Here is a 17,772-nt window from a genome sequence, read left to right on the forward strand (position 1 = left end):
TTTAATTCACTGGTTCACAATGAAAGAATCACAAAATGTTTCATAGATATTTCTTAAAAAATTGTGAATTCATTAGTTAAGAAAAAAGAGATATCGAATAGTGACCCAATCATACGAGTAACCAATTAAGCGATTCAATGCTGGCAATTGAATGTTACTCGACTGAGGGATTCGCATTGGTGTGGCATCAGGGAATTGGTGACGACAGAGGGTGCTTCATGAAGACAAATAAGAACAATATACAGAAATAGAGTCTAAAGTATTATATGTAGTTTTCAGTGTACTAGTCACAAAAACTACATTTATTTCAATGCCAAACCTGCACTTTCACCTAGAGCTACGCAATTTGGGGCGAAACTTTCCAAGTTGAGATTTATGCGTTTCCCCACAGTTTTCAGTGCGCTGACTTCAATATTGAGTTCTAAATTGTCCCCAGCCCCAAAAATTTAACCGATTTTGGGTAAAATTTTTTTAAATTGCATTGTACATTGATTCTTGCAGTTTTTTGAGTGCTGATAACAAAAATCACTTCCATTTTGACATCAGACTTATATTTTCATCCGAAATGAGGTCATTTTGGACCAAAATTTTCAAGTCGAGTCTTATATTGTTTCCTGCAGTTTTTGGTGTGCTGAACTCAAAAATGACTTCCAAAATTTTCCCAGACTCACACTTACCCGAATTTTAACCAATTTTGGACAAAAATTATTAAATCGAGTTTGACGTTGATTCCAGTAGTTTTTGGTGTGCTGATAACGAAAATCACTCTCATTTCGACTCCAGACTTATATTTTCATCCCAAATTAGGTCATTTTGGACCAAAATTTTCATGTCGAGTTTTACATTGTTTCCTGCAGTTTTTGGTGTGCTGAACTCAAAAATGACCTCCAAACTTTTCCCAGACTCACATTTGCCCAAAATTTTTAAACCCAAATTTTGGCCCAAAAATTTTTAAATCGAGTTTGACATTGATCCCAGCAGTTTTTGGTGTTCTGATAACGAAAATCACTTCCATTTGTACCCCTGGTCTAAAGTTCACTCAATATGAGCCCATAAGATGCACATTTCGTCTACTCAAGCAAAGTCCAAAGTGCACAAACTACATATGTCAATTCGCATCGCTCAGCCACACTACGCGCCCAGACTAAACGGCGCGTACCCCTAGTGGACATGCAAACAGACTAGCAAAGCCAGATTTGAAAATATAGACACAGGTTAGCCAGTAAAATGTTTTCCGATATATTGTTTTCATTTTTCACCATTTTTGGTTTGGTTTAACCTTCTTGTTTTTGAAGAAAAATTCTTGTTTTATTTTGCCGTTTTATGCTTCTTAGTACCTTAATTACGATTTGCTCGTTGCTGAGCGAAGCGAAGCACCCTGTTAGGGATTTTGAATAGCTCATTTGTCCACCCCCCCCCCCCCCATACCTTTAGTTTACAAGAGGTATCTTCCTCTTTTTTTTTCATATTTATATGCGTATACATAGTCCAAGATCTATAGTCCAAGCTCTATAGTCCAAGCTTTATAGTCCAAGCTCCATAGTCCAAACTCTAAGGTTAAGTTAGGTTAGGTTGGGATAGGTTATGTTAGGTTGCATTAGGTTAGGTTTCAGTTTGAGAATAAGATCTGTCGCGAGTAGGGTAAGATTTGTCGCGAGTAGAGTAAGATCTGTCACGAGCCCGTTAGGTTTGGTTAGGATTGGTTGGACCATTTAGTTTGAGAATATGATCTGTCGAGAGTAGGGAAAGATCTGTCCAGAGTAGAGTAAGATCTGTCACGAGCCCGTTAGGTTAGGTTTGGTTAGACCATTTAGTTTGAGAATAAGATCTATCGAGAGTAGGGAAAGATCTGTCACGAGTAGAGTAAGATCTGTTACGAGCCCGTTAGGTTAGGATTGGTTGGACAATTTAGTTTTAGATCATTAAATACCCTTCCTTCGATTTAAGGAGAAACCAACCATTGTCGAATCACAATCCTTCGTGCAAATGCATACTTCCTGGCTATCACCCCCCAAAAAGAAAAGAGACCCATTTTCAAAATAAACACATCCAAATTTACTACTGATGAAAATGCATTTCCATCTCCAGCAGAATCCAGCTCAGCATCGAGGCCGAAGGCCTTCCCCTGGCTAGTAAGATGAAGAGACTGGTCATAAGAACCCTCTAACATAGGTTGCCATCTTTGCTGTGCTGTCATATCACTTAGCTTCCTGTTCGAACGAGTGCAGTCCAGTACAGACCCATTGTACCTTTCACTATTCTGGTTTAACTTCAACAATCCTCGTTGTTATTTACAGTTTACGTTGTAGCTATGTTGTACCATTCATACTTTTTGATGCAGTGAACGCTTTAGTTCTAGCCGAGGGGGTATGCGCTCTCTGAACCTGTGTACCGACTATTACGCTATTACGCTCTATTACGCCACAAATTAATCGGAATTTAGCTAAAAACGGCCTAAAACACACCAAAATTGATAAAATTTTGACAAGTTCGGCTATTACGCGACTAATACGCGACTATTACGCGTATTATTACGCGTGCTATTACTGATAGAGTGAACCGACTATTACGCGAGTGCATACCCCCTCGGTTCTAGCTATGCTCATCGCTTGTGAGAGGAGAGAAACGTCAAATTTAACACAAAAGTCCACTCAAGTCTGGTTTGTTCTTATCTTTCAGGTGCAAGGTAATGTCAGAAGGCAGTGGTAGGCAATCTTACAAAGAGTGACTTACGAGCTGCCAACCCAACATATTCACCATACCTCTCTTCACTCCCTGTTAGGAACAACGGCGGGGGAAAAGACGTTTTGTTGAGCGTCATTTCCCGCGTTTAGAAGGGTGCTGATGACGAGAATGGAATTATTTTATCCCCCGATCCAGGCTTGAATCACGGTAAGGCAGATTTCGATCAGAATAGAGGTCCTCCAATGCTGACGTCACGAACTCACTGAGTGGCAAAACCGCGCGAGAATTCGAATACGGAGACGGCGGTGGGTCAGGGTTTATTCGGGTATGCGAACACGTAGGGGGCTGACTGAGTTTCAAGACTCATTATCACGACTCAAAATATATTTCCTGTAACCAAAATCTGCGATTTATGCGTCCATCTCTTAAGACATTGTCAAACACCGGCCCCGGCGCCGACTCCAGATTCAAACTCCCCGCGCTCCCGCCACTCAGTGAGGAAAGTGAGGATGGCCCGGTATGGCCTCTATTTTTAAATCCGACGACAAATCTTCTACCACTGTTCGTAGAATTCCTCTTAAGGAATTTTGAACATCAAACAACGCTCTTTAAATGAATTTCCAGCGAAATAGCGAAAATTAAAGTGGGAGTGGTTTTGGCCGAGGAAGGCGGTGTGAGTGTCACGTGACCAATGGAGGATCTCTATCGAGTACTTCGGAGGAAATCCAGACCGGAAGTCAACGGCAGGAAGGGAGAATTAAAGGAGCGTCGCGCGGCCGTGCTGAGCGGTGGTGGGGGCCGGAAAAGGCAGAGCGGGGGTAACGTGCTCCAGAGCCGTAATAATAGGCTTGGATGCGAAAAAAACAAGTGTTTAAGGGGAGGTTCTGGTGAAAATGTTGCCATTTTCCAAATGGAACCTACAGTCTTAATTTGTTCGGAATATAAAATTTTTCATTGAGGAGACTAAAATTTGACTTTTGAAGGCACACGCCAGGCTGTAAACCCAGTCGAAGAGTCTTTTTGAGCCTATTTTGGCTGTATCTTGAAAAACCTCCTTGCGCATACTATTTTGTTGTAAAAGGTTGACCTTGACATCTTTCACTTCTTCGATTCATTTTCAAAAGATTCCGGCATGCATAGCTCAATACTTCCATTATATTATTAATTATTAGCTTTTTAAGCTGAAAAGTCCCTAAAATTTGTCTATTTTGTACATTTTTGATCAATTATAGTGAAATGCTTGGTTAGAAAGCTTGCGAATAAAATTGCAATTAACATTTTGAGATGTGCATGCCGGCATTTTTAAAAAATGAATCGAAGAAGTGAAAAATGTCTAAGCCAACCTTTTACGACAAAATAGTATGCGCAAGGAGATTTTTAAAGTTATACCCTAAATGGGAGAGAAAGGTTCTGCGACTGGGTTCAGGGCGTAGAATGTGCCTCCCCAATGAAAACTTTTAATAAATCCTTGATAAGACATCAAATTTTCAACAAATTTTCACAGTGGGATCTATATAGTAGAAAATAGCATTTTCACCAGAACCTCCCCTTAAGCTTCAAAAGTGCAGTTACAGGCGTCGACGCCGGGGTCCTGGCTGATTACCTCATTACACCTTATAAAAACCTTCTATTTCGCAAGGAAATACCAAATTTGCTTGTACGTTACAGACGCTGTATGGTGTAAATAGGTCAAATGAAGCGGCAAACATGACCTTGTCCCAGTATTTGAAAATGTTTATCCGGGGGAGGTCGAAATTACGCGTTGGCGATTACAGGTTTATGATAGCGAGTTACGGCAAAGCGACCTATTATCCTTGATTTGAACCTAACATACTCCTGTAGAAGTATTTCCACCGTTGCAGTTTTCTTAAATATCAATTTCGAAGCCGAATAGGGTTCGCGCTTGGGTCGGTGCAGGCACAAAACACGTTTAGAGCCGCGAAATACAAATGCCGGTAGCAAGTGACGCAATTTGCGGTCAAAACTTTTCTTCCACTTTACGAACGAACGAATCGATTCACCGTTTCGGGACTGAAGTTAAAATGTAGATTAAAGTGTCCACTCTCGAAAACACACAAAACTTTGGGTGTTTTAACGGCGTTATAAGAAATTAGACCTCACATTGCGTTTCAATCGGGGATTCGGACACCGACAAAACTGCCATTTTTGTACCTTTCCGGCGCTATATGTGGTGCATGCAACAAGTCAAAATTTTTGACTGAAAACATGTACATGCCTTTCTCTGAAGGTGCTCTGTTGTTAAAGGGATATTTGCTGATAGGAAGTCAGTGCAAGTCGTAATTGAGCTAAATATCTTTGATTTTAAAATTTCCACATTTTGACGAACCAACCCATTTACGTCGTGCCTGTTCATATCGCGGCCTTCGCTTTGTCTAAACTATCATTGGTCCAAACAAAAGGCGGCCTTTTTCCTCATGTGCGCGGGTCGAGAGCCCACGGCAGACCCGCAGGGGAGAGGGGCCTGAGTGGACAAAAGGCACGCACGTTGCCGGGGCTCGGGGGAACCCCAGGGCAAGCTAGTCCCAGCCATAAACGATCCATGCTGTGGGGCCTTGTCATGGAGTAGCAGGTCCCATTCTACACTCCACTGAGCTTCAAAGCTTGGTGAGTGCGACGTGGCGAATATTGCGAGGTGGTTTCTCTGAATCAGCAGATTCATGTCTACAGGTTATTGACGGTTAGTCCTTCATAGTTGTCAAAAAGTTCACTCTGCTTTGCTAGAAAAAACTTCGGAAATGATCGTTTTAATTCAGGCACAGCTTCTCTCAGTACCCGAAATCACGGTGGTCTCCGTACTTTTAAAGTACGCACACTAAATTCTTATGGACTTCTTAGATACATGGTTTTCCCTTTTTTCATAGTTATGCATCTTCCTGCGTAAAATGTACACAGTGATGCATAATATTATGCATACCATATGGACGTATCTGTGCATGCCCAACTATGCATGAAAAGGCCATAAGAATTTAGTGTGCGGAAATCCTCCGTTAGCTTTTTGTCATTCATCTCTCCGTTATACGATCTCCAAATGCACCAGTAACTGAAAACGTCTCACCAAGATCTATACGAATCAGGGTTAAAACAAAGCTCTCCGTCAGCTCCATTTCGCCAAATTCTGATTTGTTAAAAATGGATCTTAAAAACACGGGGTCGTCTTCAAATTTATTTCTCGTTCGAAAACAAATCGGTAAGACTTTTTCAACGAATGCTTGGAACCTGGTCCACGATGCTCACGCATCGTCGTCGGGGACCTACGAGATGGACAATTCCATGGGGCGCTACCACATTAGATATTTTTGACCCGTTCGGTGTACTTAAAATTAATACCGGAGGGCATATTTACACTGTTCCGTCGTCCGGCCGTCCGAGGACTTCCTGTAGTCCGATCTACACCAAATTGGGTATGCAGTCTCCTTGGGTGACCCTAACAACCGCCCGATAGCAGCAAATCCGATCCGAGCCCCGGGGGCACTGCTATAGGTGCATCATGGTCTACATGGGGTCGAGAAGGATTTCGGCAACGGATTCGGCTAGAAGGGCATGTATGAGTACTTTTGTAATTGGGGCGACGAGTCAAAGCCAACATTGCTAGTTTGGAGCGAATCGGAGAAGTTTGGACCCGGGTTCAAATCCTTGTACTCTACAAACTGAAGTGTGTACTCAGTATGCATCTACAGATGCATACTTCGAGAGGTTAGGTACGCATCTGTAGGTGTGTACTCAGCCAAGTACGCCTCTGTAGATGTGTACTCAGCTGAGTATGCATCTGTAGGTGTATACTTGCAAGTATGCATCTTACACACTTCAGTTTGCAGAGTAGGGTATATTCCGACTTCTTTTTTTCTTTACGGATTTCCATTGTTTCTCATGTTTTGAAGGGCACGATGACGAAAATAACATCTATTTTAAACCCTCGACTCAGTTTCAAACCCCGTTAGGGTTACGCATGAGCGAAATTCTCACATTTCTAAATGTATGGGACGAGCCAAAGTCGCCGATGTGGATCGTTACTTTTCCTCTCATTTAAAGGAAGAACAGCGGATTCCGTTGGGAGCAGGACAGCTCGTCCCGACCAACTCGTCCCCCGTCCCACTCGTCCCGGGCCTATCTCGACCCGGGGCATTTTTCGAACTCGTCCCGACGGGGCGGCCAACTCGTCCCGAACCATTGTTGGTTCCAGCCCGGTCCAGCCAGGAGCCGTCCAGGCCGGTTACTAGTAACTAGTACATGCAGCACAGCGTGGTGAAGCTTACACTCTAAATCACTACGGAGCTTCTTAATGCATAGCTTTTACGCAGGATTGAACACGCACAAAGACAGAAGTGCTCCAGGGCGCTCCAACAATATCAGCTTTCGGGCTAGAGGCGCTTCTTTCTCTTTCTGCCTTCCTGGCACATTACTGAAAGTGGATAATTCGATAAGATATTTATGTTTGAGAAACTTGTAAGAATGTGAAACTGTAATACCGAAAATAAAAGTTTTAACACAGTGGCCGCATATTGGGTTTCAAGTTAAGAATAAGGAAGATTCCTGAAAGCAGAATTATGTTTGGCGCACCCTAGAAAACATTTGTTTTTGTTGGAACGACGCGAAGCAGCTATTCGTAGGACTCATCGTAAAATACGGCCAATTTCAATTAATAACAATTTTTCGAAATATATAATTATTGGGACGATTTAGGACGGGGACCACTTGGGTTGGGACGGGATAACCCTGGGACGTATTGTGCCGGGTACGAGTCGGTCGGGACGAGTTGTCCTTGACCCATTCCGTTCTATCAAACACGGTGATTTCCGTGGTGGTACGAAGAGAGAGGCTGTGTTTGAATTAACAGAACTTTCCGTAGTTATGTCTCGCAGTGTCGGCGAAACGCCAAGGCCTGCTCAACACGCGGCTGACGTGACTTGGCTCACGCCAGGACGACTCATTCCGTCCGCGCTCGATGCCATCATCGATCTGACCGCCTAGGCGCGCCTGTGCTCTAGTGATGGGAGAAGTCGACGCCTCCTAATAGAATAATCTCAACTGCCAGTTTTCATTTCAGAACTAACCTCACTGCACACGACGTGAGAAGCTATCTTTTTTGCGTGACGCAGATACCACATGAAATTACTTGCCGGAGGACTAGTTACAAGGTAGGTGTACACCGGACCGTGTCTTGTCGTATCAGCCTTCGTTATACTGCGCCAAATACGACGATCCACGCCTTGCGGGTACATCCACCTTGGCCTCAAACGCTCGGCCAATTTTCCAGACTGCCATGCTCATCGGATTGATCGCAAGCATTCAGCTTTAAGTGCCGGGGAGCACCTTTTGAGAGGATTCGCTGGTCGGAATGCATGATAGTATATTTGATTCAGGAATCGGAAGAAGGGGATAATTAGACTTATCTCCAAATTGAATTTTTATCTTTATTGTGCCTCAGGATGGTTTGCATCACTACACCAAACTGTTTGACCCAATTCCTAACAGTTAGGAGAAAGAAAATTCGCATTAAAAGGATAGAACTCAACTTGACCCCTTTAGCGGTCTAAATATTATCGGTAAATGGAGGTAACTGAACCTAAGTCCACATGACTCCATTGCACAAAATGGCAAAAGGAGATAACTCAACTTGTCTTTATGAATCTAATCTTAAAAGAATCAACTCAACTTGACTCCTCATCACTCGTTGAAAAAAAGAAGTACAGTATTCTCCTGCACTAGGTCGATTCACAATAAGTCGTTTTCATGTGACGGCCCCGCTTACGCACGGGGGTTTATGGCCCGGCGAGCTCGACCCTCGGGGATGATTGACAGGGGTTCTTTGTGCCACCAGCACGAATACGCGCGCTGACGGGGCCCCGAACCGCAGTGCCGACCTGACCAGGTAGCGTGGACCCGTAAGGCGCCGGTCGGCGCAGCGTTTCGGGTCACTGCAGTGTAGAACCCAAGGGCCGGCTATTGGTTTTATGGCCTTCCCGAGCTCGGAGCACTGCCGGAGCCCGGCCTTCCCACCATGTGCTGTTCGGTTCTCGTGTTCGTTATAGTCCGAGATCCGATCCCGAGCCGTCGACCTATTGCGGGAGAATATAACACTAAAAATGTACTAGTACCACAGAAATAAGGACTCTATGCGGACCTCAGTTTCACTTGAATTGTCTCTAAATTCCGCCTTGTTTGGGAGAACTATGTAAACATGGTTCCGTAGTCCATTCCAACATAAATATTAAAATCACAGAAACCGTCTTCATAGTGATGTTACGCTAGTTACACGTGATTGTGTCAGTTATTTGTTTTCTTGACAAAAATGCAATTGCATCATTCATCTTATTGGATTAAGTTTACTTGCAAACAGTTTTTTGATTCTCCTGAAAAATAATGAAAATTGAGTTATCCCCTTCTTCCGCTTCATGGATCATTGGGGCTGACAACCTTGAGAGACGTAAGATGCAATGCAAAAGAGGGGATAAAGGTCCCGGTCGAGGTCGGTTCTATCGGGGTTGGGGGTCGAAAGCGCTTTCACTTTCGTCATCAGCACCTTCAAAAGCATAGAAAACGACATAATACTCCGTGTAACAATCGGAACAACTGAAAAGTTGTCTTTTTATAAGTGATTTACTTGTTGGCATAACTGAATGGTCAGAGATTCAAAGCTGAATTTTGGCGTGTGGCGAGCCAAGGGCATACCCACCGGACCCTGCAAAATCTCTGCCGGATCAACCGAGCCCTGTAGGGGTAGAAGTCTGGACGGACGGACAGTCCAAGGAACAGAAAAAGTCAAAGAAACGGACTTAGTTTTTCAACCTCGCCCGAGTATACTGCAAATCTATCGGCGTGACTTCGTTCCGCTGCAGGGGCGTTGATTTAGTGTCAAGGCAAGAAGACGGAATGACTTTTCTCTTTAAACGCATTGTACGCACCAACGTCCAACGTACATGGTACATTCACGTGGGTGAGACGGAGACGCACACATCATGCCGTGTCCGACCATTTAACTTTTAGTGTAAAGGGCTATGCTATCGCTCAGCCAAAAATGTTCCACCCTCATTGTATTTTTCAGATATTGCGATTCACAGAGCCCGTATTACGTAACGGTCGGTGGACACATGACCACACAATGGCGTGACAAAAGTTCACGCTTAAATTTGGCGCTAAATGAGACTCGCGCCTAAAAACGGCATGATTTGTGAGTCACACCATCATTTGGCGTGAATGAAAATGCGTTATATGAAAACATTTACGCCAAAAACTGGCATGTCAAGACATTCACACCGAAAACTGGCGTGAATTTTAGAGCCACGCCGATTTTTGACACGACCTTTTCACTGAGATTCCAAACGCTATGAGTGTAGCACGCGCAATGCATTTAGAATTGCACCATACGCGCAATGCCACAGCCATATTGCCCCTTACGTGCAATGAGTCCCGAAAAAGCCCTATGCTAAAGCATGGGAAGGCGTTGCACTTCACGTGCAATGCAAAAGCATTGCACTAATTGGGGCAAGGAAAACGTCTTCAAATGCATTGCACCAATTGGCGCAACTCATAGCGTTTGGATTCACAGTGTTGTTATGCCGTATTTTGACGTGACACTTAAATTCACGCCCCTAAAACGGCACGAAGTCACGCCGATGTACATTCAGTCGATTTCAACTGAACTTAGTTTATAAGCAGTTTTGGCACCCTGTACCCAGAATAGGATAGATAGACCAAAAATTCTGACACTGTAAATGTCTTACGGGGACAGGGTGCACCAACATTATGGGGACATTTTTCCCCCTAATACCAACAAATTTTTCAAAATTTCATAAGTTCTGTTAATTTTCAATGGTTTTTTATGAAGTCATCTGCACTTTTTTACCATAATATGGAGAAACTTCGCTGGACAGCATTTAGAGTGGACCGAAAGGCAGGAGCCCCATCTCGGGCCGGGAAAATAATTCAGGATAACTTTTTGTGGCGCAACGACTCCAGTGACGAAAGAACTTTTTAAAAAAGGGGTTTTATTTCCAATTTTTATGATGACACAACTTTAAGGGGGACAAATTTAAAAAGAATTTTAAAAAGAAATTTGGTTTAACCAATTGTTTTTTTTGGGGGTAAAAGTTTTGGAGGTCTTGGCCCGGTTCATTTTTGGCCCCCCCCTGAGTTTGGGGTAAGGGTTTTAAAGGGGGCTGAAAAAGGGGGTTTTTAAGGGCCAAAAAAATTTTTTTGGGGAAAAACCAATTTTTCCTTTTGGCCCCCTTCCCCCAGTTTTTAGGGGGTCCATTTGACAACCAAAAGCAAATTTTTAAAATTTTTCCCCAAACCGACAAACCGGCCCCAATGGACAAAAGGGACAAAAAGGGGGGAAAAGGGTGGAAAATGACGGTGGCCTTAAAACGGCTTTAAAGGAACTTTCCCAAAATTTCCCCCTTTTTTTGGGGGTTCAAGGTTTTGTAAAAATTTAAGGATAACCCGAATAAAAAATTTTTAAAAAGAAAAATAATTTCCTTTCAAATTTTTGGCCCTTTTAAAAAAAAAAAGAATTTTCCTTGGCTTTCGACCCGGGAAAAATAAAATAAGGGTTGGGAAACAAAAATGACGTTTGAATCGGAAAACAAAAAAAAAATAAGTGAAAAAAATATACAATAGATAACAAAACAAAATCAATTACAAAATAAATTGAAAAAAAAAAAATATAAGTCAGCGGAACCGATAGATAAAAAAATATAATTGGACCGAGAACTACATAAATTAAAGGGAAAAAGGGTTTAGCAAAAACAAAACAAATTATAAAAAAGTAACAAAACGATAAGGGGACAGAGACCCAGGTATAAAAAAAATTTTATAGACAATTATATTACTCTTACAGGCGGTACTTGATATTTTCCCGGCTGTTTCCTGGTTTTTTGCGGTCTTGCTCCAGGTGGTGTCATTTCATTTCTTCCTGGTTAAATTCACCAGAGGGGCGCCCTCTTGCTTTCCTCTGGGACGTGGATTTGGGTCCTGTTTTTGGGGGAGAGGGGGTTTCTTGGAGTCTGAGCGGGGGTTTTTGCAGTCGTAGGTGAGGTTTCCCCATAGTCCTCATTAGTGAGCCATCTTAACTGCGTCTGTGGCCCTTGGGTTGGCACCAGCATACTCGTTACGTCTAAAAATTTTCCAGCTGTCTCAACATTGTAACTTTGGTTCTTGAGAAATTTTCCCGCGACAGTGCCAAATAATTTTAGTCTTTTATGAAAATTTTTACCCGAGTTGAGAGGAGGTAGTTCCTTTGCCCCTTGCTGTGTCATGGTGTTGTTTTTCTGCCTTTGGGAAAATTCTCTTGCTTTTCCTTGACTTTAGAAAATCGGCCACTCCGGTATGGAGTTCACTGGGAAAACAGGAATGCAGTTCGGAGTTTTTCCCGCCCAAAAATAGTTGTGGGGGTGTGGCCACTTTGAGTTGGAGTCTCTGTGGATAAAAAAACCATCAGTAGTCATCTTTCTTCAGGATGTATTTTTCCTTGGGGACTGCTGCTTCGGGTTTTCCATTACTTCTGGGGTATTTGGGGGGTGCTAGTAACGTGAGAAATGTCCCACGATTTACAGAAGCTTGCAAAATCCCATGCATTTAAAAGGCGGTCCGTTGTCCGTTCTCAAGATTTCGGGGACCCCAAACATGGAGAATAGCGGCTGTAGCTCCCTTTATGACTGCTGAGGTATCCGTTTTTTCATTTGCATGGCGAAAAGGGTATGTGGAAAAAAAATCAATGACGACTAGATACTTCTGACCTGCGTGCTGAAGAAAATCCGCTCCCACCCTCTGCCAGGGGCGTTGGACTGGCTCAGTAGGCATGAGTGGTTCATAGTGTTGTCTTCTAGTTGGGACGCAGGTGTCGCAGCCCTCAATCAGCCTTGTCAATTCCTTATGTGTGGTGAGCGGGATCCGATTGACAGACACAAGTTAGCTTAGGTGTTTAATGGTCGAAATCCAAGACAGAACTGACTGAAATGACAGGTACGGTACAGTGACAGGTCGGACTGACAGGTGGTGCCATCTAGCGGCTATAACTGGAACTTACTTCCCAAACACACCACTCTACAAACTGAAGTGTGTACTCAGTATGCGCCTACAGATGCATACCTAGCTGAGTACACATCTACAGATGCATACCTGTTAAGTATGCATCTGTAAGTGTATACTTGGGAAGTATGCATAGGTAGTGTGTACTTGTCACCATATAAATGCCCAGTATCAAGTACACATCTACAGTTGCATACTTGGCTGAGTACACATCTACAGATGCATACCTGTCAAGTATGCATCTGTAGATGTGTACTCAGCCAAGTATGCATCTGTAGATGTGTACTCAGCTAGGTATGCATCTGTAGGTGTGTACTTATAAGTATGCATCTGTAGATGCATACTGAGTACACACTTCAGTTTGTAGAGCAGTGCCTTCACGTTCTGACACTTTGATTCTAGACATGCCGGCGGGACGCACACCCACCGTGTCGTGGCTCGCTTCCCTGCTCGTCTTCATCGCTGCCTTGGAGGTCGCCAGGTGTCGTTCTTCAGCGCATGTGAGTTAGCCGAAGGGTTACTCATTGTAAAGTGAAAAAAGTGACTATTTGACATTTTTTAAATACTACGTGTTAGATGTCTCAGTTCATGGGTAGAAGTTCCTTTCTATTGCACAAACTCAAGAGTAGGGCCCAGACTCCTATTTGATTTCTGAGTTATGGAGGTTTAAGTAAACTTTAAGTCGTTTCTCCCAAATTCTCCTCTAGTCACAGGATTATCTACCTAGTCTTCATATTCTGGCAAATATAACTATCTTGGAATAGGAACAAGAAAGCGTTCCCCTTTTTCTTAACATCACCCTTAGTTATTATGAAAACCCCAAAACAAACTTAAATAAGGCAAAATCTCTCAAATTTGAAAAAAAAAATAAAAAAGGCCGCTCCAACGCGCTCTTTTTTCTATGCAAAAAGAGATAATATTGCCAGAATCTGAAGACTAGGTAGGTAATCCTTTGTCGTGAGGAAAATTTGAGAGAAACGACTAAAAGTTTACATGAACCTCCATAACTCAGAAACTAATAGGAGTTGGTGCCCTCAACTTTGGCAATAAATTCACCTAATAGTCGTTAAGTTTTAGCCACAAAATGGACTTGATATTTGTAGGACATACTAGTTTCACTTTACAGTATCCTTAAAATACACGGCGGGACATTCTGAGTTTTTGAGGTTTTGAGTGCTACTGTAGCACCTCATTTAGTATGCTTGATTCACAAGTATATGTCCACCGTATCAGGCAGGTTAGATCAGTGCACCGAATGGTTTTGTGGCGCCAAGTATAGCTGCTTTTGAAATGACTTACTACGAAGATTTGTTCCTCACAATGGATGGTAACTCAAAACTAGTCATGATCGTGATTCTTCTTTCAGTAAAAAGTCCCTCCGCTTTAGTTTCACTGCAGCAAGTGTTACTACTGCCCCCTGAACAGGAAGTCTTGGTTCACAGCAAGGCAAAAAGATGGTCCCAGTCTACTACGACATCGGGGCCTGCACAGACAAACAACATTTCGTCGAAGTCAACAACGTGACCACCATTATGGACGAGTGGGGTGCCTATTACTGCAGCGCAAGCGTCTTGTTCCTCAAAGAAATGAAGAGTGTGTCCAAGGTCAGAAAACCTGGAAAGGGGAGCCTATCATTGTTTTCCTGGCTTTTTCCGTGCCAGACCCAAGCACTGTGTCCTGCGTTAAGTTAAGCTTGAGGACGTTACGCATGAAACGAGTTATAGACTTGATATTCGCCCATGCATTCAGATAGGGGGAATCTGGGCAGATAATCCTGATGCGCTTGATTTTAGGCGTTAATTGATAACGCTTGAAAATAGGAAGTAATACTGAGCGTCAGTTTTACCAGTGTATTGCCCTTGTTGGTTTAATGCGTAAATGTATTCGGACACATACAATGAGGAAAAAAGAGAGTAACGCACTGTGAGCGAACCGGTTGGGGGCACTGAAAGCGGACTCGCCCTTCTGGCTCGCCTTAAACCTGGGCAAGGAGTGCGCACTGCGCAGCTCAGTTGATCCGTGGAGCGGACGAAAATGACTTAAAAGTCATCTCTTCAGGAGGATTAAAAAGTTGCAGTGTACCGTCAGGGGAGGTAACTAAGGATACAGGGGGTAGTTCCGGTCCACACTGTTATTTATAACGTGTTAAGTTTCATACAATTAGCCACGATAAAAAGGCTATTATGATTCCTTCAAACTATCGCATCCATGGTAGAAAAAAAAAAAAATTATCGCATTACAAATGCAATAAGTCTCTTAGATTTTGGCCAGTCTGGGCCCAGATTATCTCAGTTTTGGTGTGATAAAGTGATAACTGCGTTAGATAGGTGATTAATACGCTAATGCAATACAATATTTATCGCACTTACAGTGCAATAACCTTTGCACGCAGTCAATAAAGCAATAAAAATGTTATTGCTTTTTAAATGAGTTCATTATTTCACTTAGGAAACCTGTGCAGCTGCGGTCTGCAAGGACCGGCAAGCACATCCGAGTACCACTAGTTTCGCTCGGTGTGGGAGCGTCATAGAGGATTTTTAAAAAATGGGACTCCTACAAGCCAGAAAAGAATATGAAGCCCTCTTACTGAAAACAAGGTAGCTAAAAACCCCAACTTTGTTTGGGGAATGGGGACTCGTTCTTTACTAAACGAAAAAAAAGCTGTTTATAAAAGTTGATAATAGTAATGAACATTATTGATCGACATAAAAACCATTTGTGATCATTGAAATTGTGAAAATATGATGAGAAACAAAGACGATTTTAAAACAAAAGATGGTTGCCATTGTTTTCGACTCGGTTTTCTTCAAAACATTTTGTTATTTCGTCATAATATAGGAAAATATTGTCATGTTCCAAAACGAATTCATGACCGATTTTCCTTTAATTCAGTATCAAATATAAGCATTGGAATGGTGTAAATTTTTCAGAGAAGCTGTGGATTAAATTTCACTCGACTGAGCACAATACTCGTTCTGGGGATAGATTGGTAGACGGTAAAGAACGAGTAAAAAAAGGACAGAATAAGTCTGGTTAATAATTGGCCTGGGCCGTCCGTACCGGCCCTACAGCGGAGCTTCTCCGCTGTTCATTCCTTGCCCTGTAAAATGTGATAAAATGGAACGACCGTTTCGGACACGTTTCGTGTCCTTATATTGAATTGACGGCTTGATGCCTGGCCAGGCCTGCCCACCGTGTGACGTTGTCACCGGATCCTTCTTTCATAGTGTAGCACGCACAGCGACGGCGTCATTTTTATAGTGATAATCTGCTGCACTTCGACGGCACGGAACTCTGAATAAAGCTCTCAGGGACTTAACACCTGGGTTACATGGAATGCCACGTTCTGTAGCATGTATCGACCTACCACGTCCACGCACCTTATTAGTCAGTCGAAGCTCGGAGAAATGCGCAAGTGACGCACAAGAATAATAAAAAAATGCCCAAAACTTAAATTTTGGGATGAAAACATTCACTTGGTGGGCACCTGCTCAGAATGAACCAAACTCGGATTGTTGGTCCCTTTCATCAATGAGCGTTCAGCAAACAATAAAAATCAGAAACAAAGAGAGCATACGAAGTCAAAATCAGAAGCCTGAACATGTGCAACATTCGTTTGTAAAGTGGTAGCAAGCACTTTTCACTGTGGACAGTGTTTTCAATTCTACTGAAAAATGACAAAAAATTGAGTTATCTCCTCCACTTAAAGGATCAGATCATGAGCTCATTCCCACGATAATTCAGGGGGGGGGCGCTTTTGAGTGATGCGCAGTAACATCGCTTGTTTACAGCAATTTACTGTGTTTCTTCCGAGCAGCTGGTCGTCATCATAACAAAATGCACCGGCGGGAAAGCAACGAATCTTTGTGAGTACTACTTCGTTGGGTGTGGACGACCGCCCTGTGTCGCTTCATCCCTGCAAGAGGCATGGTGTGGAGCCCCTTCTACGATTCGTTCGATCCACCTTTCAACTGCCCTGTTAAAGTACGTATAAAATAGGGGGCACAATATTCGTTCGAAAAAAAACTCCACTGATCCCTTTTTTTTTTAGAGAGAGAGGAGGGGGTCTCGACCAACCGAGAAAAATTTCACCCCACTCGTGTGAATAGCTCTGCCATGGCTTTGTCATCGCTCAGCCAAAAAGAACGTCCCTTTTTCATAATCGATGTGAAGTGAGGCGATTTGCTAAAGTGAACTTATGACCCGAAGCCCTCATTAAGAGCTCTCCAATCTTGAAACTCCCGCGTAAGGTTTGGGCTGAATTACTTAACTTGAAAATTCGGGCCTTGTTAAAGTTTGTTTCGTACCTCATTTGCTACAACTTGTCACAGGTTTATTATAATATTTAAATGTATCCGATTCATTTCATGGAAAAACTTGACAAAATATTACCCCAATACCTTTTTCTTTCTTATGTCTCTCATATCAGGAACGTGACATCACGTTGAAAGGAACGTAACCAAATATACGTTCCTTTGAGCATTGCGTCACATTCGTCTAAATGTGAATAAGCTAATTTAGGCGGATCAGCATCCAAGCGTAATGTGTGACACGATGCTCGAACGAACGTGACATTTTGTCACATTCGTTTGAACGTGATGTCACGTCCCTGGAATGAGAATGGAAAGTCATCACTAGGGTAAATCCACTCTGAAATTTTCAGAGTTTCTGATGTTATTGCTGAAATGCAAAAGTCAACTAGGATGAACAAAAACGCGAATTGTTAAAACGAAATGTATCCTGTGTTTTCAGGGGCATTACATGGTGCGCAATGCGACCCTGGATCTCGACGCACTCAAGACCGTTCTCCCCGACTTGCACAAGCATATTTGGCCTGTAGAGATTCAGCTCTTCAATGAAAGCGGAGAACTAATTGTCTGTATGGTCCTGACGGCCGAATTTCGTCACGTCAAGGGAAAGGCAGTCGCTGGGAGCCCCAGTTGAAAGCCTACCAAGCATGAAGACCAATAAATTCGGCAGGGAACAAGGAATATATTCGTGTAGCTAGAGGAACTCTCCGTTCAGTTTGAGCGCCTAGCC

At 42.9% G+C, this 17,772-nt stretch overlaps 1 protein-coding gene across 1 annotated transcript; it reads left to right on the forward strand.

Annotated features, from left to right (window-relative positions):
- The first annotated feature begins 7,703 nt into the window (after positions 1–7,703).
- LOC117654314 lies at positions 7,704–16,609 on the forward strand. The gene is made up of 4 exons (XM_034400894.1): positions 7,704–7,841; positions 13,135–13,232; positions 14,175–14,336; positions 16,550–16,609. The coding sequence occupies exons 1-4, from the start codon at positions 7,810–7,812 to the stop codon at positions 16,600–16,602; spliced, it is 345 nt and encodes a 114-aa protein (XP_034256785.1). The 5' UTR covers positions 7,704–7,809; the 3' UTR covers positions 16,603–16,609.
- Positions 16,610–17,772: the final 1,163 nt, after the last annotated feature.

The sequence above is a fragment of the Thrips palmi genome, unplaced genomic scaffold, assembly GCF_012932325.1.
Source record: "Thrips palmi isolate BJ-2018 unplaced genomic scaffold, TpBJ-2018v1 HiC_scaffold_10, whole genome shotgun sequence".
Lineage (NCBI taxonomy): Eukaryota > Metazoa > Arthropoda > Insecta > Thysanoptera > Thripidae > Thrips > Thrips palmi.